This window comes from Oncorhynchus clarkii, chromosome 7, assembly GCF_045791955.1.
Source record: "Oncorhynchus clarkii lewisi isolate Uvic-CL-2024 chromosome 7, UVic_Ocla_1.0, whole genome shotgun sequence".
In the NCBI taxonomy this organism is placed as follows: domain Eukaryota; kingdom Metazoa; phylum Chordata; class Actinopteri; order Salmoniformes; family Salmonidae; genus Oncorhynchus; species Oncorhynchus clarkii.
Genome location: NC_092153.1, coordinates 11,458,693 through 11,481,617, shown reverse-complemented (window position 1 = coordinate 11,481,617; position 22,925 = coordinate 11,458,693). Strand labels below are relative to the sequence as shown.

At 43.3% G+C, this 22,925-nt stretch overlaps 1 protein-coding gene across 2 annotated transcripts in view; it reads left to right on the top strand.

Annotated features, from left to right (window-relative positions):
* Nucleotides 1-520: 520 nt before the first annotated feature.
* The window catches only part of LOC139412869 (histone deacetylase 4-like), a 70,046-nt gene continuing 47,641 nt past the window's right edge, over nucleotides 521-22,925 (top strand). The window contains exons 1-3 of one of the 2 annotated variants that reach the window (XM_071159657.1): nucleotides 521-649; nucleotides 1,979-2,372; nucleotides 19,577-19,645. In XM_071159657.1, the coding sequence (XP_071015758.1) occupies nucleotides 2,351-2,372; nucleotides 19,577-19,645 (91 nt within the window). In that variant the 5' untranslated portion in view covers nucleotides 521-649; nucleotides 1,979-2,350. Of the gene's footprint in view, nucleotides 650-1,978; nucleotides 2,373-19,530; nucleotides 19,646-22,925 lie in introns of those variants that run through there. The other variant, XM_071159656.1, reaches the window with a different exon arrangement.

The following is a 22,925-nucleotide window of genomic DNA, read 5'->3' as shown; positions in this document are numbered from 1 at the left end:
AAACTCCCGTATTATCTATTAGAGAAGGGGGGGGGGGGGGGGGGGTGTACTAGACTTTCCCGTTAGCCAGCTGTTATAGCCTAATATTGTTAAACAAGGCTGTCATACAAACGTCGTTATGCTACTGGTTTAGTCGGAATATTGAATAAATATCGATTATGTGAATCTAATGACAAAGTATGAATAAACGTAATTGTAGAGAAAGGCTACAATTCCACAGATCAATAGATGATATGTAGGGACCCAGCTATTTTGGCACCATAACAATACGTAGTCAATGGCACACGACACGCCCTTTCTCGTATCAGCCCATAACACAAGTAGGCTATTATGGTAAGTAGACTCACTATGTAGTGAATCCATAACATTAAATATATAAACAAATTACATGTAATATCATTAGAACAGTTCTAAAGGCTCACTATTGCTATCACAGCTGCAACATTTTAACAATTTGATATTGATAGCAAACCACGCCTCTCAATACTTGGATAAATGCAGGGACGCGACACGTGACTCCGTAACCAAAATCAAGTATGGCGGAATCTGTCAGAAAATGATTATTTCGCCAGTAGACTTCCCTAGTGATAAAGTCAACATATTTATTCTGCATCTTTCTCTGGACAGGGCCGCCTCTTGGAGCTTCTAGGTGAGCATATCGTTTATCTTTTCGACGAATGTAGCTCTTTGAAGTGCGAAAATATTCAGGATGTTGCTTAGGCATGATGCATCGATTACGGGCGCGGGGACAATCCTATCAAAACAACGTCTGCTGCCTGAAGTTTCCAGTTGAGCTGCTCGCGCTAATAATAGACTTATTCATACAAAATATAAATTGAATTAGCACAATATGTTGGAAATAGAAAGAGTGCTTATTATTATTGTCCGACGTGCTGCGTGCGGAAGAATATGTATGTTAGATCGCGAAATGCTTATCTGGCGCGCGAAATTTTTAGCAACGCACGGTCTCTGGCGTGCCTTGATTTGTTCCTGTGTTCTATTTTTAGAACATGGCGGTGGATAGTGCTACACATACATGTTGATAGGGATAGTGTATCAGCATTTTTTTTCCCCGTTCTAGATCGTAATGTTACGCAATGTTAAAGGAGAAATGACTGGGAAAGTCAGCTGTGTCTGTCAATGGGCGGTGGTGAAGTAGCTGTATGCGTCAACCTTTTTGTGAATGGGGGCGTGCTGGTGAAATTGTGGTCAGAGAGCGAAAGATGGAGTGCATTTTAGCTATTGTGTTTTAGTACAACATCCTACTGATTATTTTAGTATACCTACGTTTTATTTATTAATCAGAAAGCAGTTTTTTTTTTACATTCATGCCAAATGTATAAATAATTAAAGAATGTGTAGATGTGTATGTAGCGTGTAAAAAATCTACCAGGTACTGAAGATGAGTAACAATATTATATTGTAGATTGGTCCTAGAGCTATACGCCCTGGGTCTCTTTCTCTGAGCTAGAGGGACTCTCTCTGCAAATCTGTCACCCTGTATCACACAACCAGTTTGGGGACAATGGGGCCAGACAAGCGTGGACACACACACCAAGCAAAGCCCATAGAGAGAGAGAGAGTGCAGGGGAATTGCGCCCCAGGGGTTTACCCCCTCCTCTACACAGACACGCACACAAACCCCTTTCCATCACAAAGCGTGAATGTGTGCCAGCTGTGACCGACTTTTGGAGGTTTGTCCCGCAGCTCCACTCTCTTGAGAAGCCCTTACCACAACCCCCCACCCCACCTCTCTCAACATACATCCTCCCTCCCTACCTCCAGGCCATTAGCTTAGCCCTACACATGATGGGTGGTCTAGTAGTCTGTGTTTGTTGTGGGTAATCATTCCATCTGTACACTTAATGTTGTGTTAGTGTAGGGGGATTCAGAATGAATGATTGTTTCTGAATCCAGCTCAGATTTATGTTGCTAATGCGTCATTCTCTCTCTCTTTTTTGTGTGTTTTTTTTAAAAGGCTGGTACAAGTGAGCGGGTGTCTCTGATTGGATTACCTGAACAGTAGGCTGTAAGGTGGAGGACTGTTTCCTGTTGCTGACCAGTGAAGACACTTGTGGGTGGTTGTGTTTCCTGTTGCTGATCAGTGAAGAGACCTGTGGGTGATTGTGTTTCCTGCTGAGGAGTACTGTGGCCCTGATCTTGGTACACATCAGACCAGCCCCCTTCCCTACACACACACACACACACACACACACACTAACCCCCCCGACCCACACACTATAACCCCCCCGACCCACCCACACACACTCCACCTATCCCGTCCTCCTCCTCTCCAGGCCGTATATTTTACAACTTCACTGTGGATTCTCCAAGGACCATCCTGTCAACAATGACATCACACAGTCACCAAGGTAAGCCCTTTACCATGCTCACTGGATCCATCTCACGTAGGCCTAATGTGTGCTTTGTATAGCTGTACCATCTCAGAATACCTCCCTGTCATATCTTATTCAAGTCAATAACAAACCATGACATGGACTGACTCAAAATAATATTTTTGGTTATTTTCTGTTTCTTTGGCTTGTCCTGTAGATAATGTCATTTGTGCACATGATTGAATATACAGTATGATGCTGTGAAGTGTCCTACTGTTCCGCCTGTGTTCGTCAAATTGCATCCAGGTTAAAGAGGTAGGCTAACTAAAGGTCTCTACTGTTCTGGATGGTGCGATTGGCCGTGTTTACCTAACACACTGGGGGATGTGTGCACTATAAATATCATCGCCCAGGTAACAACTGGAGTGCCCCTGCAAAGGCTCAGCGGTAACCCCTCCAGCCATAAAGTATATCTTATGAATGATTCCTGACAATACCAGGACAAGAAAATATCATGATTTTCTCAAAATTGTATTCATAGGATGGTCCTTTGGAGGAAGGATTGATGACGTATATTTGACATTTGTATATAAAAGCATAATTGAGAAATAATTAATCAAAGTTGGCATATTTATGACATTTTTGCCTTACCCAGGCTTCCTTTTAAGATTCCATAATGTTTCATACAGGAATCACACCTATACCACATCTGCTAGGAGCCCAAGGCAGGCTTACAGTACCTGGAGTACTTCAAATATTATGATATTGGCCATTTTATTTCAAGAGTCTTGTTAGTTGGACTTAATTCATGTGGCGGCCATGATGTTTAAATTTGACCTGAATACATACTGGCCTGCGTTCTAAGTGGCACCCAATTCCTTAGATAGGCCTAGTGCACTAGCTTTTGACAGTCACTATATAGGGAATAGGGTGCCATATAGGATTGTGTTGTGAGAAACCTCGAGGTAGACCTACACCATACTAGGTAGTCCCCACTCCCCAGCCGAGCTGAAGCCAAGCCAAAGTAAGCACATTACATCGTTAGTTGATGCCTAGATTAGTTAGCCTTAACACTTAGAGTTTTAAATCCAGCCAAATGCTTGTTGGAGATTCTCCATCCTTTTCTCTGTGAGTATGGTGTGATACCAACCCTTTGGTGTGATACCAACCCTTAACCACTGCGCCACCCGGGAGGCCCTCTAAATATTTTCTAAGAACCCCCCCATCTCTCTATAAGTTGGGCTAGTTCTCAGGAATAGGCTCAGTCAGATAGTTGGTTCACTGTGCAGTCTGTATGAGCGTATATCTGAGAACAAATATGACTGTTTGCATAGAAGTGATTATCTGCTCGGAGAACTTAGCATATTAGCCGTTGACATCTGCTCAACATTGCGCTTGCACTAACGCACACAGGCTACAGTAGCCATGTTGTATTGAAAGATGCTTAGTGCTACATTCAACAACAAAAAAATAGTTAACAATATGCACAGCTGCTTAGCCTGGCCTGGTGACCATCAGCTGATGCAGACGGTGACGACTGACACAGAGATCCATTTGTGTGTCCTCACACAATAAAAGTCAGTCCATACCCATTCAACAACGTGATTTGTAGATTCTTGCTAGACTAGAGCTACTAATACACATGGTGAGCACACCTTCACACAGCTGAATATGACATGTAGGCCTCTGAAATGGATCTGCAGGCTTCTGAAATGGATCTGCAGGCCTCTGAAATGGATCTGCAGGACTCTGAAATGGATCTGCAGGCCTCTGAAATGGATCTGCAGGCCTAGTGTAAACAGTGGGTTTACCAGGTATTTTAGACTGTTGCTGCAGTTATCCCACATAAAAAACAGCCCAGTGGTTCTCTGCCAGGACCTGTCAGTCTTCTCCGTCACGCCCCTGTGGTTTTACCATGATCCTCGGCGGTGGCCCCTCTGTGGTTGTGGTCACTGGTCAGACAGGCACGCTTATCAGTTCCCATGGCGATGCAGTCAAAATTCAGAACACTCGTCATACACAAAGCAAGCATGCACGCGCATTCAGAAAACATAGACCCTGAGCCTTTCAAACTCAACTCTGGACCTCAACGCTAGTTCCACTGCATATTGTCATGGTTTCCCTCTAATCTGGTACCGAGTTATACCCCTGCCCTAGCCCTTACATCCTGTGTTGTTCCTAGGTTTTAGAGCTTCCTCGTAGAACAGTTGGATGCCTGCAGTGCAGAGATTGCTTAACCATCTACTGAACATAATGTGTAAGCACACAGACTAACGTTGTTTTTGCGGTCGTGAAGAGATATTGAACGAGTATCCCATCGGGCCTCATAAATAGGCTTAATATTTCAGCAGAGTAGGAAGCAGCACATTGATAGTGTTGGGAAATGATAGCAGTGGGCTCTAGTCGGCAAGGTTTTACGTTATCCCACTCAGTGATTCTAAGGGTTTCCTGGAACCACCGCAAACATGTTTACCATAGCTAGAGCTGGCCCGGCATTGAGTCATGACACACACACTGTTCCATTCAGAGCAGAGGCACGGTCGGTAAGTGATTGGGTGGTGGCTTTTTTTGAGCTTGATCTTTTCCTAGGGAAAGATGTCGTTTTTTGAGCCAATACATCTTTGTCCCAGCAGATGATAAGTGAAGCTGGTCCAGTGTATTCACGTTGACAAAGGACTTTAACCTACTGTAATTCAATTCTCTCCTATCTCTGTTTCTATGGGGTTTTTATGTGGTTGAACCAGTGGACTTAACGTGCTACTCCTTGTCCTCCAATACAAGGCTCCTGTTGATGTGGGTTCGAAGAGGAAATGGTTTCTAGTGTTATACAACTTTAAGGTGCTGATAGGCTCACTGATATGAGGCATATGGTGAACAGCAGCACACCTGGTTGTGGCTTACTGCTTCAGATCAGAGTAGACTGGTCTAGACTACAGAGGGTTTGATCTTCATGTTATCTTCTTCCTCAGAGAATAAGTGGTAAAACTAGTAGACTGACCATGTGTGTCTAAATGTGAGCTTGTGTGTGTGTGTTTTCACGAGAGCGAGTGTGCATGTGTGACAGCGAAACACTGTTTTTGTCTCCTTACCCCCCTGTCATTCCCTCTCCGTCCATTATCCAATCCAACTAGAGGTGAAGGGGCTAATTAACCCCTTCACCTCTAGTTGGATTGGATAGTGTGTGGTTTAACCCCTTCACTTCTAGTTGGATTGGATAGTGTGTGGTTTAACCCCTTCACTTCTAGTTGGATTGGATAGTGTGTGGTTTAACCCCTTCATCTCTAGTTGGATTGGATAGTGTGTGGTTTAACCCCTTCATCTCTAGTTGTATTGGATAGTGTGTGGTTTAACCCCTTCACCTCTAGTTGGATTGGATAGTGTGTGTGGTTTAACCCCCTCACCTCTAGTTGGATTGGATAGTGTGTGTGGTTTAACCCTTTCATCTCTAGTTGGATTGGATAGTGTGTGTGGTTTAACCCCTTCATCTCCAGTTGGATTGGATAGTGTGTGTGGTTTAACCCTTTCATCTCTAGTTGGATTGCATAGTGTGTGTGGTTTAACCCTTTCATCTCTAGTTGGATTGGATAGTGTGTGTGGTTTAACCCCTTCATCTCCAGTTGGATTGGATAGTGTGTGGTTTAACCCCTTCACCTCTAGTTGGATTGGATAGTGTGTGGTTTAACCCCTTCACCTCTAGTTGGATTGGATAGTGTGAAGGGGTTAAAATCACTCCCACTTTGCACATGAGAGCCATTCACTTATCCATGGGCTATTTATAGCAACACACATGAGTGAATGCACGGTGAACAAACAACCATTGTTGCTGGTTTCTTTGTGTGTGTGTGTATTTTCTGCATGATGGAGCAGTTGTCAGTGGCTGCTGCCATGTGTTGCAGAGCAGACCTATAAATGGAACAACAAGAACACTGAACACAAGGCTACATGACAGAAACACTCCTCTTCTGTTAGCAACTGTTGTCAATGCAACTCAACAGCTTTCAATAGCATGGACCGTAGAGGAGAGATGGCTCTCTCTCTGTCAAACCCATGTAGACACATATCTCTTATCAGTGTGAGCCCAGGTGTGTTGATGGATGTCTAGTGCTGATGGCACCTTGTCTGCCCTAGAGACGGGTGAAGACAGAGAATATGTATATGTAGAATAACATAAACATGTTACACTGTTGACAGGGTGATGTGGTTGGGTGAGGTCAATCAGTCCCGGGAGAGGGGTGTGGGTTGGGACAGACAGAGGGCCCTGCTGTACTCAGACAGGTCGTATAGTCTGGGATGTAACTGAGGAATGGCTGGGCCAGCATCTCAGAAACTGAACCATTGTTACATTGTGTGCATTTGTACGTACTGGTAAGTGTCCAACCAGATTTGTTTCTGTCAAAATGCGCATCTTCAGCTTCTCTTGCCAAATGTCCTCATTGCACCCAATGACCATTGACAATAACTTCTGACAGACCTTCCAGCCTGACAGATTGTTCTCTCCCTCACCAAATTGGCTTAGGCCTGCTTTGGCCTGGTCCACTCTAGCCTCCCCCAGCCCAACACATCCAGGACCAGGGGTTATGTCCTGCCTGGGGGAAACCGCCCTGGACCCTACCATCCAACCTGACTGTCCAGAGTAAGGCTCCACTGAGCGTCCCGACCCCCTTAAACAAACACCCCATTATGGGCTCCATACTGGGGCCTTGTCCCTCTGCCTGTTCCTCAGCTCTGTTTTTAATTGGCATTAGGCTAGAGACAGCGGCGGGGGAAAGGAGATAATGAGAGGAAAGAGTCTCTTTGTGTGTCCGAGCCGCCCGAGGCCTTTATGTCCCTAACTCCACACAGAGAGAAACTGGATACAGGGTGTACTGCCAGCCGCAATTACAGTTTACACAGACGAAAGCAAACCTATTCTGGCTTTTGACATGGCCTGTCATTGTTTGGGACAGGCAAGGGGAGGAGGAGGAGGACGACGATATCAAGTTAAAGTCTGGGATGTGAGTGGGATGGATGGCTGGATGGCTGGATGGAAGGCTGGATGGATGGCTGGATGGATGGCTGGATGGATGGCTGGCTGGATGGATGGATGGCTGGATGGCTGGATGGATGGATGGATGGATGGATGGATGGCTGGCTGGATGCGCGATTGGTTGAAGTGCTTACTTTTTTATTGATGTTTTCGTTGTTCATTGTCGGGTTCCTCTTATAAACCAGACTGACATGAAGCTAGGAGGTTCTTAGTGGCATTGCAAGGCTCGTGCCTCTTGAGTTCTGGTGGTTCTGGAAGTGTGAGGTTAATGATGGGCTTATTTACTAGGAAACTTCCCTTCTCTGATTGTCAAACCAAAGTTGGTCTTTTCAAACCAAGCCTAGCGTGTAGAGTTAGAGCCAGTCTTCCAAGGCCACACTTTTCAATGACATCTGTTCACTTTTCTCATCAATTAATATTGCCCATTTTCCTTAAATCATTCATATGCATTGGATATAGGTCACATGTTATCTAACCATGCTATGCCGTGTCAAATGGCTTCTGTGATGCTGGGAAACAGAGATGCATGCCTACTCCTCCACTCATTACCGTCCCAATGTTTCTCTGCTCTTCCTCCCAGTGTGAACGGGAACCTAAAGGTCGCATCTGTTCACAGAACGGGTCTCTCTTTATGACAGGACGTCAGAGCCTGCCCCAGAAGTCAGGGGTCACTGATTGTGGGCATGTTGCAATGACGTCAGATGCTGAACCCAGGAAGTGAATGAGATGGCCCTAGAGGAAGTGTCTGCTAAGGAGAGGCCTGTCTGGTTGATGGTATTGTTCCTCTGTGTGTGATCTCTCCATGGTACACACAGCGGGGAGGGGAAGTGCAACCAGTGTAATGAGACAGGAGCATCCTTCCTGACTCTGTGTGTGTGAGAGAGAGTGATTTACTAATGAGTGTGGAGTGCATGAACGTGGACTGTGAATGGGTACATGAGGACTGGGGCTGTGATGATACCAGTATTGCGAACAGATCAAACTCTTTGGTCTTTTAATAACTGCTGTATGTAAAACATTGTGTGCTTAAGATTGAACAATGTTACTGATGATGTTTGTTTCCAACATTAGGGCTGTTTTTCTAAAGAAGTTAAATCCACTGTGTGTTTCCTGGCCACGATACTACCAAGTATCGCCATACTGGTACCGTCCTGTCCCTAATGAGTACCAACTTATTGTAAAACACACATCCCATAGCAGTCTATTTTCCCATGGGAAGAAACACAACAGTGGACAGTGTGGCTGTGGCCTCCTTCCATGTGTGAGACTGCAGACAGTTTGGTCTAGTTAGAGACTACGGTACTAACAGTTTGGTCTAGTTAGAGACTACTGTACTAACAGTTTGGTCTAGTTAGAGACTACAGTACTACCAGTTTGGTCTAGTTAGAGACTACGGTACTAACAGTTTGGTCTAGTTAGACTACGGTACTAACAGTTTGGTCTAGTTAGACTACGGTACTAACAGTTTGGTCTAGTTTGAGACTACGGTACTAACAGTTTGGTCTAGTTAGAGACTACGGTACTAATAGTTTGGTCTAGTTAGAGACTACGGTACTAACAGCTTGGTCTAGTTAGACTACGGTACTAACAGTTTGGTCTAGTTAGAGACTACGGTACTAACAGTTTGGTCTAGTTAGAGACTACGGTACTAACAGTTTGGTCTAGTTAGAGACTACGGTACTAACAGTTTGGTCTAGTTAGAGACGACAGTACTACAAGTTTGGTCTAGTTAGAGACGACAGTACTACAAGTTTGGTCTAGTTAGACTACAGTACTACCAGTTTGGTCTAGTTAGAGACTACGGTACTAACCCATTGGTCTAGTTAGACTATGGTACTAACCCATTGGTCTAGTTAGACTACGGTACTACCAGTTTGGTCTAGTTAGACTACAGTACTACCAGTTTGGTCTAGTTAGAGACTACGGTACTAACCCATTGGTCTAGTTAGACTATGGTACTAACCCATTGGTCTAGTTAGACTACGGTACTACCAGTTTGGTCTAGTTAGACTACAGTATTACCAGTTTGGTCTAGTTAGAGACTTCGGTACTACCAGTTTGGTCTAGTTGGACTACAGCACTACCAGTTTGGTCTAGTTAGACTACAGTACTACCAGTTTGGTATAGTTGGACTACAGTACTACCAGTTTGGTATAGTTGGACTACAGTACTACCAGTTTGGTCTAGTTAGAAGCTACGGTACTACCAGTTGGTCTAGTTAGAGACTACGGTACTAACCCGTTGGTCTAGTTAGACTACAGTACTACCAGTTTGGTCTAGTTAGACTGCAGTACTAACCCGTTGGTCTAGTTAGACTACAGTACTACCAGTTTGGTCTAGTTGGACTACAGTACTACCAGTTTGGTCTAGTTAGAGACTACAGTACTACCAGTTTGGTCTAGTTAGAGACTACAGTACTACCAGTTTGGTCTAGTTAGAGACTACAGTACTACCAGTTTGGTCTAGTTAGACTACAGTGCTACCAGTTTGGTCTAGTTAGACTACAGTACTACCAGTTTGGTCTAGTTGGACTACAGTACTACCAGTTTGGTCTAGTTAGACTACAGTACTACCAGTTTGGTCTAGTTAGACTACAGTACTAACAGTTTGGTCTAGTTAGACTACAGTACTACCAGTTTGGTCTAGTTAGACTACAGTACTAACAGTTTGGTCTAGTTAGACTACAGTACTACCAGTTTGGTCTAGTTAGAGACTACGGTACTAACAGTTTGGTCTAGTTAGAGAGTACGGTACTACCAGTTTGGTCTAGTTAGACTACTGTACTAACAGTTTGGTCTAGTTAGACTACGGTACTAACAGTTTGGTCTAGTTTGAGACTACGGTACTAACAGTTTGGTCTAGTTAGAGACTACGGTACTAACAGTTTGGTCTAGTTAGAGACTACGGTACTAACAGTTTGGTCTAGTTAGAGACTACGGTACTAACAGTTTGGTCTAGTTAGAGACTACGGTACTAACAGTTTGGTCTAGTTAGAGACTACGGTACTAACAGTTTGGTCTAGTTAGAGAGTACGGTACTACCAGTTTGGTCTAGTTAGAGAGTACGGTACTACCAGTTTGGTCTAGTTAGACTACTGTACTACCAGTTTGGTCTAGTTAGAGACTACGGTACTAACAGTTTGGTCTAGTTAGAGACTACGGTACTAACAGTTTGGTCTAGTTAGAGACGACGGTACTACAAGTTTGGTCTAGTTAGAGACGACAGTACTACAAGTTTGGTCTAGTTAGACTACAGTACTACCAGTTTGGTCTAGTTAGAGACTACGGTACTAACCCATTGGTCTAGTTAGACTATGGTACTAACCCGTTGGTCTAGTTTGACTACGGTACTACCAGTTTGGTCTAGTTAGACTACAGTACTACCAGTTTGGTCTAGTTAGAGACTACGGTACTAACCCATTGGTCTAGTTAGACTATGGTACTAACCCATTGGTCTAGTTAGACTACGGTACTACCAGTTTGGTCTAGTTAGACTACAGTATTACCAGTTTGGTCTAGTTAGAGACTTCGGTACTACCAGTTTGGTCTAGTTGGACTACAGCACTACCAGTTTGGTCTAGTTAGACTACAGTACTACCAGTTTGGTATAGTTGGACTACAGTACTACCAGTTTGGTCTAGTTAGAAGCTACGGTACTACCAGTTGGTCTAGTTAGAGACTACGGTACTAACCTGTTGGTCTAGTTAGACTACAGTACTACCAGTTTGGTCTAGTTAGACTGCAGTACTAACCCGTTGGTCTAGTTAGACTACAGTACTACCAGTTTGGTCTAGTTGGACTACAGTACTACCAGTTTGGTCTAGTTAGAGACTACAGTACTACCAGTTTGGTCTAGTTAGAGACTACAGTACTACCAGTTTGGTCTAGTTAGAGACTACAGTACTACCAGTTTGGTCTAGTTAGACTACAGTGCTACCAGTTTGGTCTAGTTAGACTACAGTACTACCAGTTTGGTCTAGTTGGACTACAGTACTACCAGTTTGGTCTAGTTAGACTACAGTACTAACAGTTTGGTCTAGTTAGACTACAGTACTACCAGTTTGGTCTAGTTAGACTACAGTACTACCAGTTTGGTCTAGTTAGACTACAGTACTACCAGTTTGGTCTAGTTAGAGACGACGGTACTACAAGTTTGGTCTAGTTAGAGACGACAGTACTACAAGTTTGGTCTAGTTAGACTACAGTACTACCAGTTTGGTCTAGTTAGAGACTACGGTACTAACCCATTGGTCTAGTTAGACTATGGTACTAACCCGTTGGTCTAGTTTGACTACGGTACTACCAGTTTGGTCTAGTTAGACTACAGTACTACCAGTTTGGTCTAGTTAGAGACTACGGTACTAACCCATTGGTCTAGTTAGACTATGGTACTAACCCATTGGTCTAGTTAGACTACGGTACTACCAGTTTGGTCTAGTTAGACTACAGTATTACCAGTTTGGTCTAGTTAGAGACTTCGGTACTACCAGTTTGGTCTAGTTGGACTACTGCACTACCAGTTTGGTCTAGTTAGACTACAGTACTACCAGTTTGGTATAGTTGGACTACAGTACTACCAGTTTGGTCTAGTTAGAAGCTACGGTACTACCAGTTGGTCTAGTTAGAGACTACGGTACTAACCTGTTGGTCTAGTTAGACTACAGTACTACCAGTTTGGTCTAGTTAGACTGCAGTACTAACCCGTTGGTCTAGTTAGACTACAGTACTACCAGTTTGGTCTAGTTGGACTACAGTACTACCAGTTTGGTCTAGTTAGAGACTACAGTACTACCAGTTTGGTCTAGTTAGAGACTACAGTACTACCAGTTTGGTCTAGTTAGAGACTACAGTACTACCAGTTTGGTCTAGTTAGACTACAGTGCTACCAGTTTGGTCTAGTTAGACTACAGTACTACCAGTTTGGTCTAGTTGGACTACAGTACTACCAGTTTGGTCTAGTTAGACTACAGTACTAACAGTTTGGTCTAGTTAGACTACAGTACTACCAGTTTGGTCTAGTTAGACTACAGTACTACCAGTTTGGTCTAGTTAGACTACAGTACTACCAGTTTGGTCTAGTTAGACTACAGTACTACCAGTTTGGTCTAGTTAGACTACAGTACTAACAGTTTGGTCTAGTTAGACTACAGTACTACCAGTTTGGTCTAGTTAGACTACAGTACTACCAGTTTGGTCTAGTTAGACTACAGTACTACCAGTTTGGTCTAGTTAGACTACAGTACTACCAGTTTGGTCTAGTTAGACTACAGTACTAACAGTTTGGTCTAGTTAGACTACAGTACTACCAGTTTGGTCTAGTTAGACTACAGTACTAACCCGTTGGTCTCTATGATCTCTCTCTGGCCTCCCATCAGTCTTTGAACTACTATTCATTTGACACATGGTTCAATTCTGCTTTAAAGGGCTGCACATAATTTAATAGAACCCCTGCCAGCAGTTCCACCCATGCACGCACACCCATGCACACACACACACACGCCCAAGCGCGCGCGCAAACACACACACACACACACACACACACGTGTTCATATTTATTCTGCACAGCATGGAGATGTGGTGCTTTTCATGTGGAAGGTCTTGATGAACAGTTGATTTCTTGAATCAGGAGTGTTAGTGCTTTGCTGGAACAAAAGCCTGTACACCCTGTCAGGTTCTCAGGACTAGTGTTGAAGAACAGTCACCACCTCCACAGACTGATACCCTGACCAGAGCGCCCTCTTGAGGTGCAGTAGGGAAGCCCCTGGTTCAGGGCTGAAAGGGAGGGGGTGTGGAGGTTTGTTCCTTTACCTTCATCTCCCTCCCTCCACTTATAGTGTGTCTGTCTGTCTCAGGTATCAGCTGTGGTTTCCAGTGAGTCTCTCTGTGTGTCTAACTACAGCCCACAGAGTGAGACTAAGCCAGCTAGTATAACCCTCAGCTGCTGTACCATTACAGGCTGCAGACAGACACTGGTGTCGTCATTACCTGAACCTCAGCACACAGCCATGCAAAACAGGCCCTTCACTCTAGTAGCGATGCTAACAATTCTACATGGTCGACCTGTAACATAGTCACATATATATATATATATATATATATATATATACACACAGACACACAGACACACAGACACACAGACACACAGACACACAGACACACAGACACACACACACACACACACACACACACCAAATTTCCATAGCAAAGTCCGGCTGCAGGGAGCTGGATCATTTGGGTGTGATTTGCGGAGATATCATCTGACATTGGTTTGCATGTGTCTGTGTTTGTTAAGTGTGTGTGTCTGTGTTTATTAAGTGTGTGTGTCTGTGTTTATTAAGTGTGTGTGTCTGTGTTTATTAAGTGTGTGTCTGTGTTTATTAAGTGTGTGTCTGTGTGTGTCTGTGTTTATTAACAGTGTGTGTCTGGGTTTATTAACAGTGTGTGTCTGGGCCTACGTACACAGACGGGAGAGAGGCGTGTGTGTGTGTGTGTGTGTGTGTGTGTGTGTGTGTGTGTGTGTTTATTAACAGTGTGTGTGTGTGTGTCTGTTTATTAACAGTGTGTGTGTGTGTGTCTGTTTATTAACAGTGTGTGTGTGTCTGTTTATTAACAGTGTGTGTGTGTGTGTGTCTGTTTATTAACAGTGTGTGTGTGTGTGTGTCTGTTTATTAACAGTGTGTGTCTGGGTTTATTAACAGTGTGTCTGGGTTTATTAACAGTTTGTGTCTGGGTGAATTAGCTGTGTGTGTGTGTGTGTCTGTGTTTATTAACAGTGTGTCTGTGTTTATTAACAGTGTGTGTATGTGTTTATTAACAGTGTGTGTCTGTGTTTATTAACTTCTTGATTCTACTTGAGACGCATATGTCTCAAGTAGGCACCTGGAAATGCAAATGCGCTACGCTAAATGCTAAATGTACTCGTTAAAACTCAAACCTTGATCAAAATTCACAAGCAGGGTATTGAATTCAAGCTACACTCGTTGTGAACCTAGCCAACAAGTCAGATTTTTAAAATGCTTTTCGGCGAAAGCATGAGAAGCTATTATCTGATAGCATGCAACACCCCAAAATGCCTGAATGCGATGTAAACAAAGATATAGCTTAGCCGGCGCAACACAAAACGCAGAAATAAAATATAAAACATTCATTACCTTTGACGAGCTTCTTTCTTGGCACTCCTATATGCCCCATAAACATCACTATTGGGTCTTTTTTTCGTTTAAATCGGTCCATATATACCCAAAATAGCTTTGTATGGAAGCTGTGTCATTCAGAAAAAAACATCGTTTTTAAACGCTGCGTCATTTTTTAAAATTAAAAAAGTCGATGATAAACTTTCACAAAACACTTCGAAATCCTTTTGTAATCCAACTTTAGGTATTAGTAAACATTTATAATCTATCAAAATGATTACAGGGCGATGTATATTCAATAGCTCCTCGTCTGCAAATCAATGGCTGCCAATGTCCACAATGAAAAGAGCCTGGTGGAGACCGGAAGAAACGGAATCCAGATAGTTGGATTTTCCAACAAAAAATTCAATTGAGAATGACGACAATGGCGACATCGTGTGGAATTTGTATGAATTGCATGCAGGTCGATATTAAATTTTGTCCCCTTTTAACAACCCATGAAAGTGACTTATGGAAATTATTTTTAGCTTTCAGAGAGCAGTTTTTCTTGCGTTTTTCAATGAAACACACGATCTGTTATAGTCACAGCCGTGATTTAACCAGTTTTAGAAACTTCAGAGTGTTTTCTATCCACACATACTAATCATATGCATATACTATATTCCTGGCATGAGTAGCAGGACGCTGAAAAGTTGCGCGATTTTTAACAGAATGTTCGAAAAAGGAAGGGGTAGACTTAATAGGTTTTAACAGTGTGTGTCTGTGTTTATTAACAGTGTGTGTCTGTGTTTATTAACAGTGTGTGTCTATGTTTATTAACAGTGTGTGTCTGTGTTTATTAACAGTGTGTCTGTGTTTATTAACAGTGTGTGTCTGTGGTGTATTAGCTGTGTGTGTGTGTGTGTGTGTCTGTTTATTAACAGTGTGTGTCTGGGTTTATTAACAGTGTGTGTCTGGGTTTATTAACAGTGTGTGTCTGTGTTTATTAACAGTGTGTCTGTGTTTATTAACAGTGTGTCTGTGTTTATTAACAGTGTGTTTCTGTGTTTATTAACAGTGTGTGTCTGTGTTTATTAACAGTGTGTTTCTGTGTTTATTAACAGTGTGTGTCTGTGTTTATTAACAGTGTGTGTCTGGGTTTATTAACAGTTTGTGTCTGGGTGAATTAGCTGTGTGTGTGTGTGTGTGTGTGTGTGTGTCTGTGTTTATTAACAGTGTGTGTCTGTGTTTATTAACAGTGTGTTTCTGTGTTTATTAACAGTGTGTGTCTGTGTTTATTAACAGTGTGTGTCTGGGTTTATTAACTTCTTGAGAATACTTGACACGCAGACGTCCCAAGTATGCCCCTGGAAATGCAAATGCGCTACGCTAAATGCTAAATGTACTCGTTACAACTCAATCTTTGATCAAAATTCACAAGCAGGGTATTGAATTAAAGCTACACTCGTTGTGAACCTAGCCAGCAAGTCAGATTTTTAAAATGCTTTTCGGCGAAAGCATCAGAAGCTATTATCTGATAGCATGCACCCCCCAAAATGCCAGCTCGACACGTAAACAACAGATTTTGCGATAGCCGGCGCTACCCAAAACGCAGAAATAAAATATAAAACATTCATTACCTTAGACGAGCTTCTTTCTTGGCACTCCTATATGCCCCATAAACATCACTATTGGGTCTTTTTTTCGTTTAAATCGGTCCATATATACCCAAAATAGCTTTGTATGGAAGTTGTGTCATTCAGAAAAAATCATCGTTTTTAAACGCTGCGTAATTTTTTAAAATTAAAAAAGTCGACGATAAACTTTCACAAAACACTTCGAAATCCTTTTGTAATCCAACTTTAGGTATTAGTAAACGTTTATAATCTATCAAAATGATTACAGGGCGATGTCTCTTCAATAGGTCTTCACTTCAAAAACAATGCCGTCTGATCTCTCCCTCAACTGCATCCGGGTGAAGACTGGGAAAATGGAGGTCAGACAGAAGGATTTTCCAACAATTAATTCAATTGAAAATTAGGACAATGGCGCCATCGTGCGGAATTTGTATGAATTGCAGGCAGATTCCCATTAAATTCTGTTCTCTTTTAACAACTGGTGGAAGTGACTTATGGAAATTATGTTTTGCTTTCAGAGAGCAGTTTTTCTTGCGTTTTTCAATGAAACACACGATCTGTTATAGTCACAGCCGTGATTTAACCAGTTTTATAAACTTCAGAGTGTTTTCTATCCACACATACTAATCATATGCATATACTATATTCCTGGCATGAGTAGCAGGACGCTGAAAAGTTGCGCGATTTTTAACAGAATTTTCAAAAAAGGAGGGGGTAGAAGTAAGAGGTTTTAACAGTGTGTGTCTGGGTTTATTAACAGTGTGTGTCTGGGTTTATTAACAGTTTGTGTCTGGGGTGTATTAGCTGTGTGTGTGTGTGTGTGTGTGTGTGTGTATATTAGCTGTGTGTGTGTGGGTGTATTAGCAGTGTGTGTGGGTGTATTAGCAGTGTGTGTGGGTGTATTAGCAGTGTGTCTGGGTGTATTAACGGTGTATGTGTATTAACGGTGTAGGTGTATTAACGGTGTGTGTATGTGTATTAACGGTGTAGGTGTATTAACGGTGTATGTGTATTAACGGTGTAGGTGTATTAACGGCGTGTGTATGTGTATTAACGGTGTAGGTGTATTAACGGTGTATGTGTATTAACGGTGTAGGTGTATTAACGGTGTAGGTGTATTAACGGCGTGTGTATGTGTATTAACGGCGTGTGTATGTGTATTAACGGTGTAGGTGTATTAACGGTGTAGGTGTATTAACGGTGTATGTGTATTAACGGCGAGTGTCTGGGTGTATTAACGGTGTATGTGTCTGGGTGTATTAACGGTGTAGGTGTATTAACGGTGTATGTGTCTGGGTGTATTAACGGTGTAGGTGTATTAACGGTGTATGTGTCTGGGTGTATTAACGGCGTATGTGTATTAACGGTGTAGGTGTAGTAACGGCAAGTGTCTGGGTATATTAACGGTGTATGTGTCTGGGTGTATTAACGGTGTATGTGTATTAACAGCGTGTGTCTGGGTGTATTAACAGTGTATGTGTATTAACGGCGTGTGTCTGTGTGTGTGTTAACGGCGTGTGTCTGTGTGTGTGTTAACGGCGTCTGTGTGTGTGTTAACGGCGTGTGTGTGTTAACGGCGTGTGTCTGTGTGTGTGTTAACGGCGTGTGTCTGTGTGTATTAACGGTGTGTGTCTGTGTGTAGTCCTATAAACAGTGGACGTCAATCTGGGTCATCTGAGAGGTAAAGTGTGGGTCTGCCATCTGTCCTCTCTCTCACTCTCACTCTCTCACTCTCTCACTGGCCACACCTGGACTGCTCACTGTAACTCTGAAGGTAAAACAAGGCTTTGATCACATTGTTATTTGTCATAAATGGCCTCTCTTGCACCATGTTTTGCCTCATCCTCCCTGATCTGCAAGGTGGAGCAGACATACAGACGGCTCCTAAAGCTAGAGCTGAGAATATACGCCCCCCCCCCCCCCCCCCCCTCCCTCCCATGCACACACACCATGTTTTGCCTCATCCTCCCTGATCTGCAAGGTGGAGCAGACATACAGACGGCTCCTAAAGCTAGAGCTGAGAATATACGCCCCCCCCCCCCCTCCCCCCCATGCACACACACCATGTTTTGCCTCATCCTCCCTGATCTGCAAGGTGGAGCAGACATACAGACGGCTCCTAAAGCTAGAGCTGAGAATATACGCCCCCCCCCATGCACCCACACCATGTTTTGCCTCATCCTCCCTGATCTGCAAGGTGGGGCAGACATACAGACGGCTCCTAAAGCTAGAGCTGAGAATATACGCCCCCCCCCCCCCCCACGCACACACAGCCGGTTGAGTTAGTACTGCATGGTATAGCCCAAGGCCCGTAGCTAATTAAACCTCTGTGTGTGTCTGGTCCAGGGAGAGCTCCAGAAATAGACCAAACACAGCTAGACGCTAGCCTGTTTTCCTGTTTCTTTCCCCCGAAGGGACCCCACATTTTGTTTTCGTCGCCTGTCTGTTTTTAAAGAAATTAAAGAAAGCAAAGCATCTTCATGGCTTGATGCAACATTATGTACGCCACTGCCAAGTGTGCTTATCTGGACAGCAAACCTGTGTGTGTGTGTGAGGGGAGATTTGTTTTTAGTTTTTGCATCTGTAGGCCATGTCCTGAGGTGTTTTGTTGCTCCTCATGTCATTATGCTCTCTGATCTCTCTAATATCGTAGCCTCTCGTTTCCTTGATTCTTTCCATTCCCTCCTTTTTTCTTGTTGATCATTTTCTCTATAGCCCCTGTTCCCTCCCCCTCCTTTTCTCTTCATCTCAGCCCCTACCCAGTTTCCCCTCCGTCTCCCCCTCCTCTCCTCTGTGGTTGGTCTATTTATAGCCCTGTCTTCCCAGGGCTCGGCTGGTACAAAAGCCATTTCATGTTGCCACTATAATAATAATAATTCAGCCTCGGTGCCTACGTACACAGACGGGAGAGAGGCATGGGCACACAGCTAGGTGTGTGTGTGTGTGTGTGTGTGTGTGTGTGTGTGTGTGTGTGTGTGTGTGTGTGTGCGTGCTCGCTGTACCCAAAGGGAGTGTTATTTTTACCTTTCCCCTCCTCATTTTCTCTCCCACCCTCTCCATCCCTTTCTCCCACACTTGCTATGCTGAGCACAGCCAGTTTCAGCTGAGCCCAACAACCAGCCTACACACACACACACACACACACACACACACACACACACACACACACACACACACACACACTGTCTGATGAATGAACGGTGCCATTCCACTAAGCTTCCTTCAGGGCAGAGAACCCCTGGCATCTCAGCATGAGTTCCCAGCGTAGATTCTCTGCTGTTTCCAGGCGATTCAGGCTCTCTGGGTCCATAGCGAAGCGACGGTTGCTCCGTTAGGCTGCTTTCCTCGATGCCGCGGTGGCTCCCTCTCAGAGAGGTGTAGTTCGGTCGGTTGTCGGTTGATTGCGGGAGGGTTATCTTGATGTTGCGGACCATATTTGAAGCGGAGTTCTCTCCCTCTCCCACAGAAGGACTCCTGGGCAAGGAGCAGCAGCTGGATGTCCTGAAGACGTCTGCCCTCAACCACATCCCCACAGGTAGGAGACCAACACATTACCTGTCTGTCTTTCATTATGTGACTGAATGTCGACCGTTGTCTTTAGAATGTGTGTGTTTTTAAGGTCTGTCTGTCACACAAAGCTAAGAGGAAAGCAATCCGGCTTTCTTGGAGGAGAAATGTTATGTGTACTAAAACTGATAAGAATGCAGAAGTAATTACATAAAAAAACATTTGCGGGGTGTGACGTATAACTTCAGATTAAACCAAATCATTTATAGTCATGACTACTGGTTTCAATTTAATTTGCAGTAAATACTTTATGAATTTATTGTAACAAATCATCTTGCAAGGTTTCTAGCCAACTAGCCTGCTAACGTTAGCACTACTAGCTTGCTAATGTTACATTAGCACTGGGTCAGAGAGTTGCTATAATCACCTAGCTTACAGCTACAGTAAAGCAACATTTTGGAAATACATAACGCCATCTAACCAGTTATCAAATAATGTTACCGGTATATGCATTTATCTAAGCTAGCCAACTAAAGTTCATTATTTTAGCCTACTAGCCTAGCTAGCCAACCACCACAGTTGACATAGCTAAGGAGTAAGCCAGAGAACAACTAGTCACAGGCAGGAACCCACAGAACACAACAACAAGGGAGACATACCGATTGACGGCTGAGTTAGCTACAATAGTCAAAGAACAACCAAGGAGAGGCCTTCAGAGGGATAGTCAGATACACACATATACATATATATATATATATATATATATATATATATACATACACATACACATACACATACACACAGTACCAGTCAAAAGTTTGGACACACCTATCATTCAAGTGTTTTATTTTATTTTTACTATTTTTCAAAACTATGAAATAACACATGGAATCATGTAGTAACTAAAAAAGTGTTAAATCAAAATATATTTTAGATTCTTCAAAGTAGCCACCCTTTGCCTTGATGACAGCTTTTCACACTCTTGGCGTTCTCTCAACCAGCTTCACCTGGAATGCTTTTCCATCAGTCTTGAAGGAGTTCCCACATATGCTGAGCACTTGTTGGCTGTTTTTTCTTCACTCTGCGGTCCAACTCATCTCAATTGGGTTGAGATCGGTTAATTGTGAAGGCCAGGTCATCTGATGCAGCACTTCATCACTCTCCTTCTTGGTCAAATAGCGCTTACACAGCCTGGAGGTGTGAGGGGTCATTGTCCTGTTGAAAAACAAATGATAGTCCCGTTACGCCATCCCATCTGGTTTGGGCTTATCGTTGCAGAATGCTGTGGTTGCCATGCTGGTTAAGTGTGCCTTGAATTCTAAATAAATCAGTGTCACCAGCAAAGCACCCACACCATCACATGCTTTATGGTGGGAACCACAAATGCGGAGATCATCCGTTCACCTACTCTGCGTCTTACAAAGACACAGCAGTTGGAACCAAAAATCTCAAATTTGGACTCATCAGACCAGATTTCCACCGGTCTAATGTCCATTGCTCGTGTTTCTTGGCCCAAGCAAGTCTCTTCTTATTGGTGTCCTTTAGTAGTTGTTTCTTTGCAGCAATTCGACCATGAAGGCCTGATTCACGCAGTCTCCTCTGAACAGTTGTTGAGATGTGTCTGTTACATGAACTCTGTGAAGAATTTATTTGGGCTGCAATTTCTGAGGCGGGTAACTCTGATGAACTTATCCTCTGCAGCAGAGTTAACTCTGGGTCTTCCTTTCCTGTGGCGGTTCTCATGAGAGCCAGTTTCATCATAGCGCTTGATGGTTTTTGCGACTGCACTTGAAGAAACTTTCAAAGTTCTTGACATTTTCTGTATTGACTGACCTTCATGTTTTAAAGTAATGATGGACTGTCGTTTCTCTTTGCTTATTTGAGCTGTTCTTGCCATAATATGGGCTTGGTCTTTTACCAAATAGGGCTATCTTCTATACCAACCCTACCTTGTCACAACACAACTGATTGGCTCAAATGCATTAAGAAGGAAAGAAATTCCACAAATGTACTTTTAACAAGGCACCCCTGTTCATTGAAATGCATTCCAGGTGCATGAAGCTGGTTGAGAGAATGCCAAGAGTTTGCAAAACTGTCATCAAGGCAAAGGGTGCCTACTTTGAAGAATCTCAAATATAAAATATATTTTGATTTGTTTAAAAGGTTTATGGTTACTACATGATTCCATATGTGTTATTTCATCATTTTGATGTCTTCACTATTATTCTACAATATAGAACATAGTAGAAATTAAGAAAAACCCTTGAATGAGTGGGTGTGTCCAAACTTTTGACTGGTACTGTACAAAAGTATGTGGACACTCCTTCAAATTAGTGAATTCGGCTATTTTAGCCACACCCATTGCTGACAGGTGTAGAAATAGTCTGTCCTCAGTTGCAACATCAGCACAGGAACTGTTTGTCGGAAGTTTCATGAAATGGGTTTCCATAGCCGAGCAGCCGCACACAAGCCAAAGATCACCATGCGCAATGCCAAGCTTCAGCTGGAGTGGTGTAAAGCTCACTGCCATTAGATTCTGGAGCAGTGGAAACGTGTTCTCTGGAGTGATGAATCACGTTTCACCATCTTGCAGTCTGACAGAGAAATCTGGGTTTGGCGGACTCCAGGAGAACGCTACCTGCCCGACTGCATAGTGTCTACTCTAAAGTTTGGTGGAGGAGGAATAATGACCTGGGGCTGTTTTTCATGGTTCGGCTAGGCCCCTTAGTTCCAGTAAAGGGAAATCTTAACACTACAGCATACAATGACATTCTAGACGTTTCTGTGCTTCCAAATTTTGTGGAAGGCCCTTTCCTGTTTCAGTATGACATTCCCCCATGCACAAAGCGATGTCCGTACGGAAATTGTTGATCAGTGTGGAAGAACTTGACTGGCCTGCAAAGAGCCCTGACCTCAACCCCATCGAACACCTTTGGGATGAATTGGAACGCAGACTGTGAGCCAGGCCTAATCGCCCAACATCAGTGCCCGACTTCACTAATGCTCTTGTGTCTGAATGGAAACAAGTCACAGCAGCAATGTTCCAACATCTGGTGGAAAGCCTTCCCAGAAAGTGGAGGCTATCTTGTTACGGCTGCAATCCCGATATTGGGATAAGTGTCATCAACAAACGCTGAATAGCATAGAGCTACATACAATAAATATTACTATAAATATTTATATTCATGAAATCACAAGTGCAATATAGGAAAACACAGTTTAGCCTTTTGTTAATCCACATGTCGTGTCAGATTTTGAAATTATGCTTTACAGTGAAAGCAATCCAAGTGTTTGTGTAAGCTTATCGA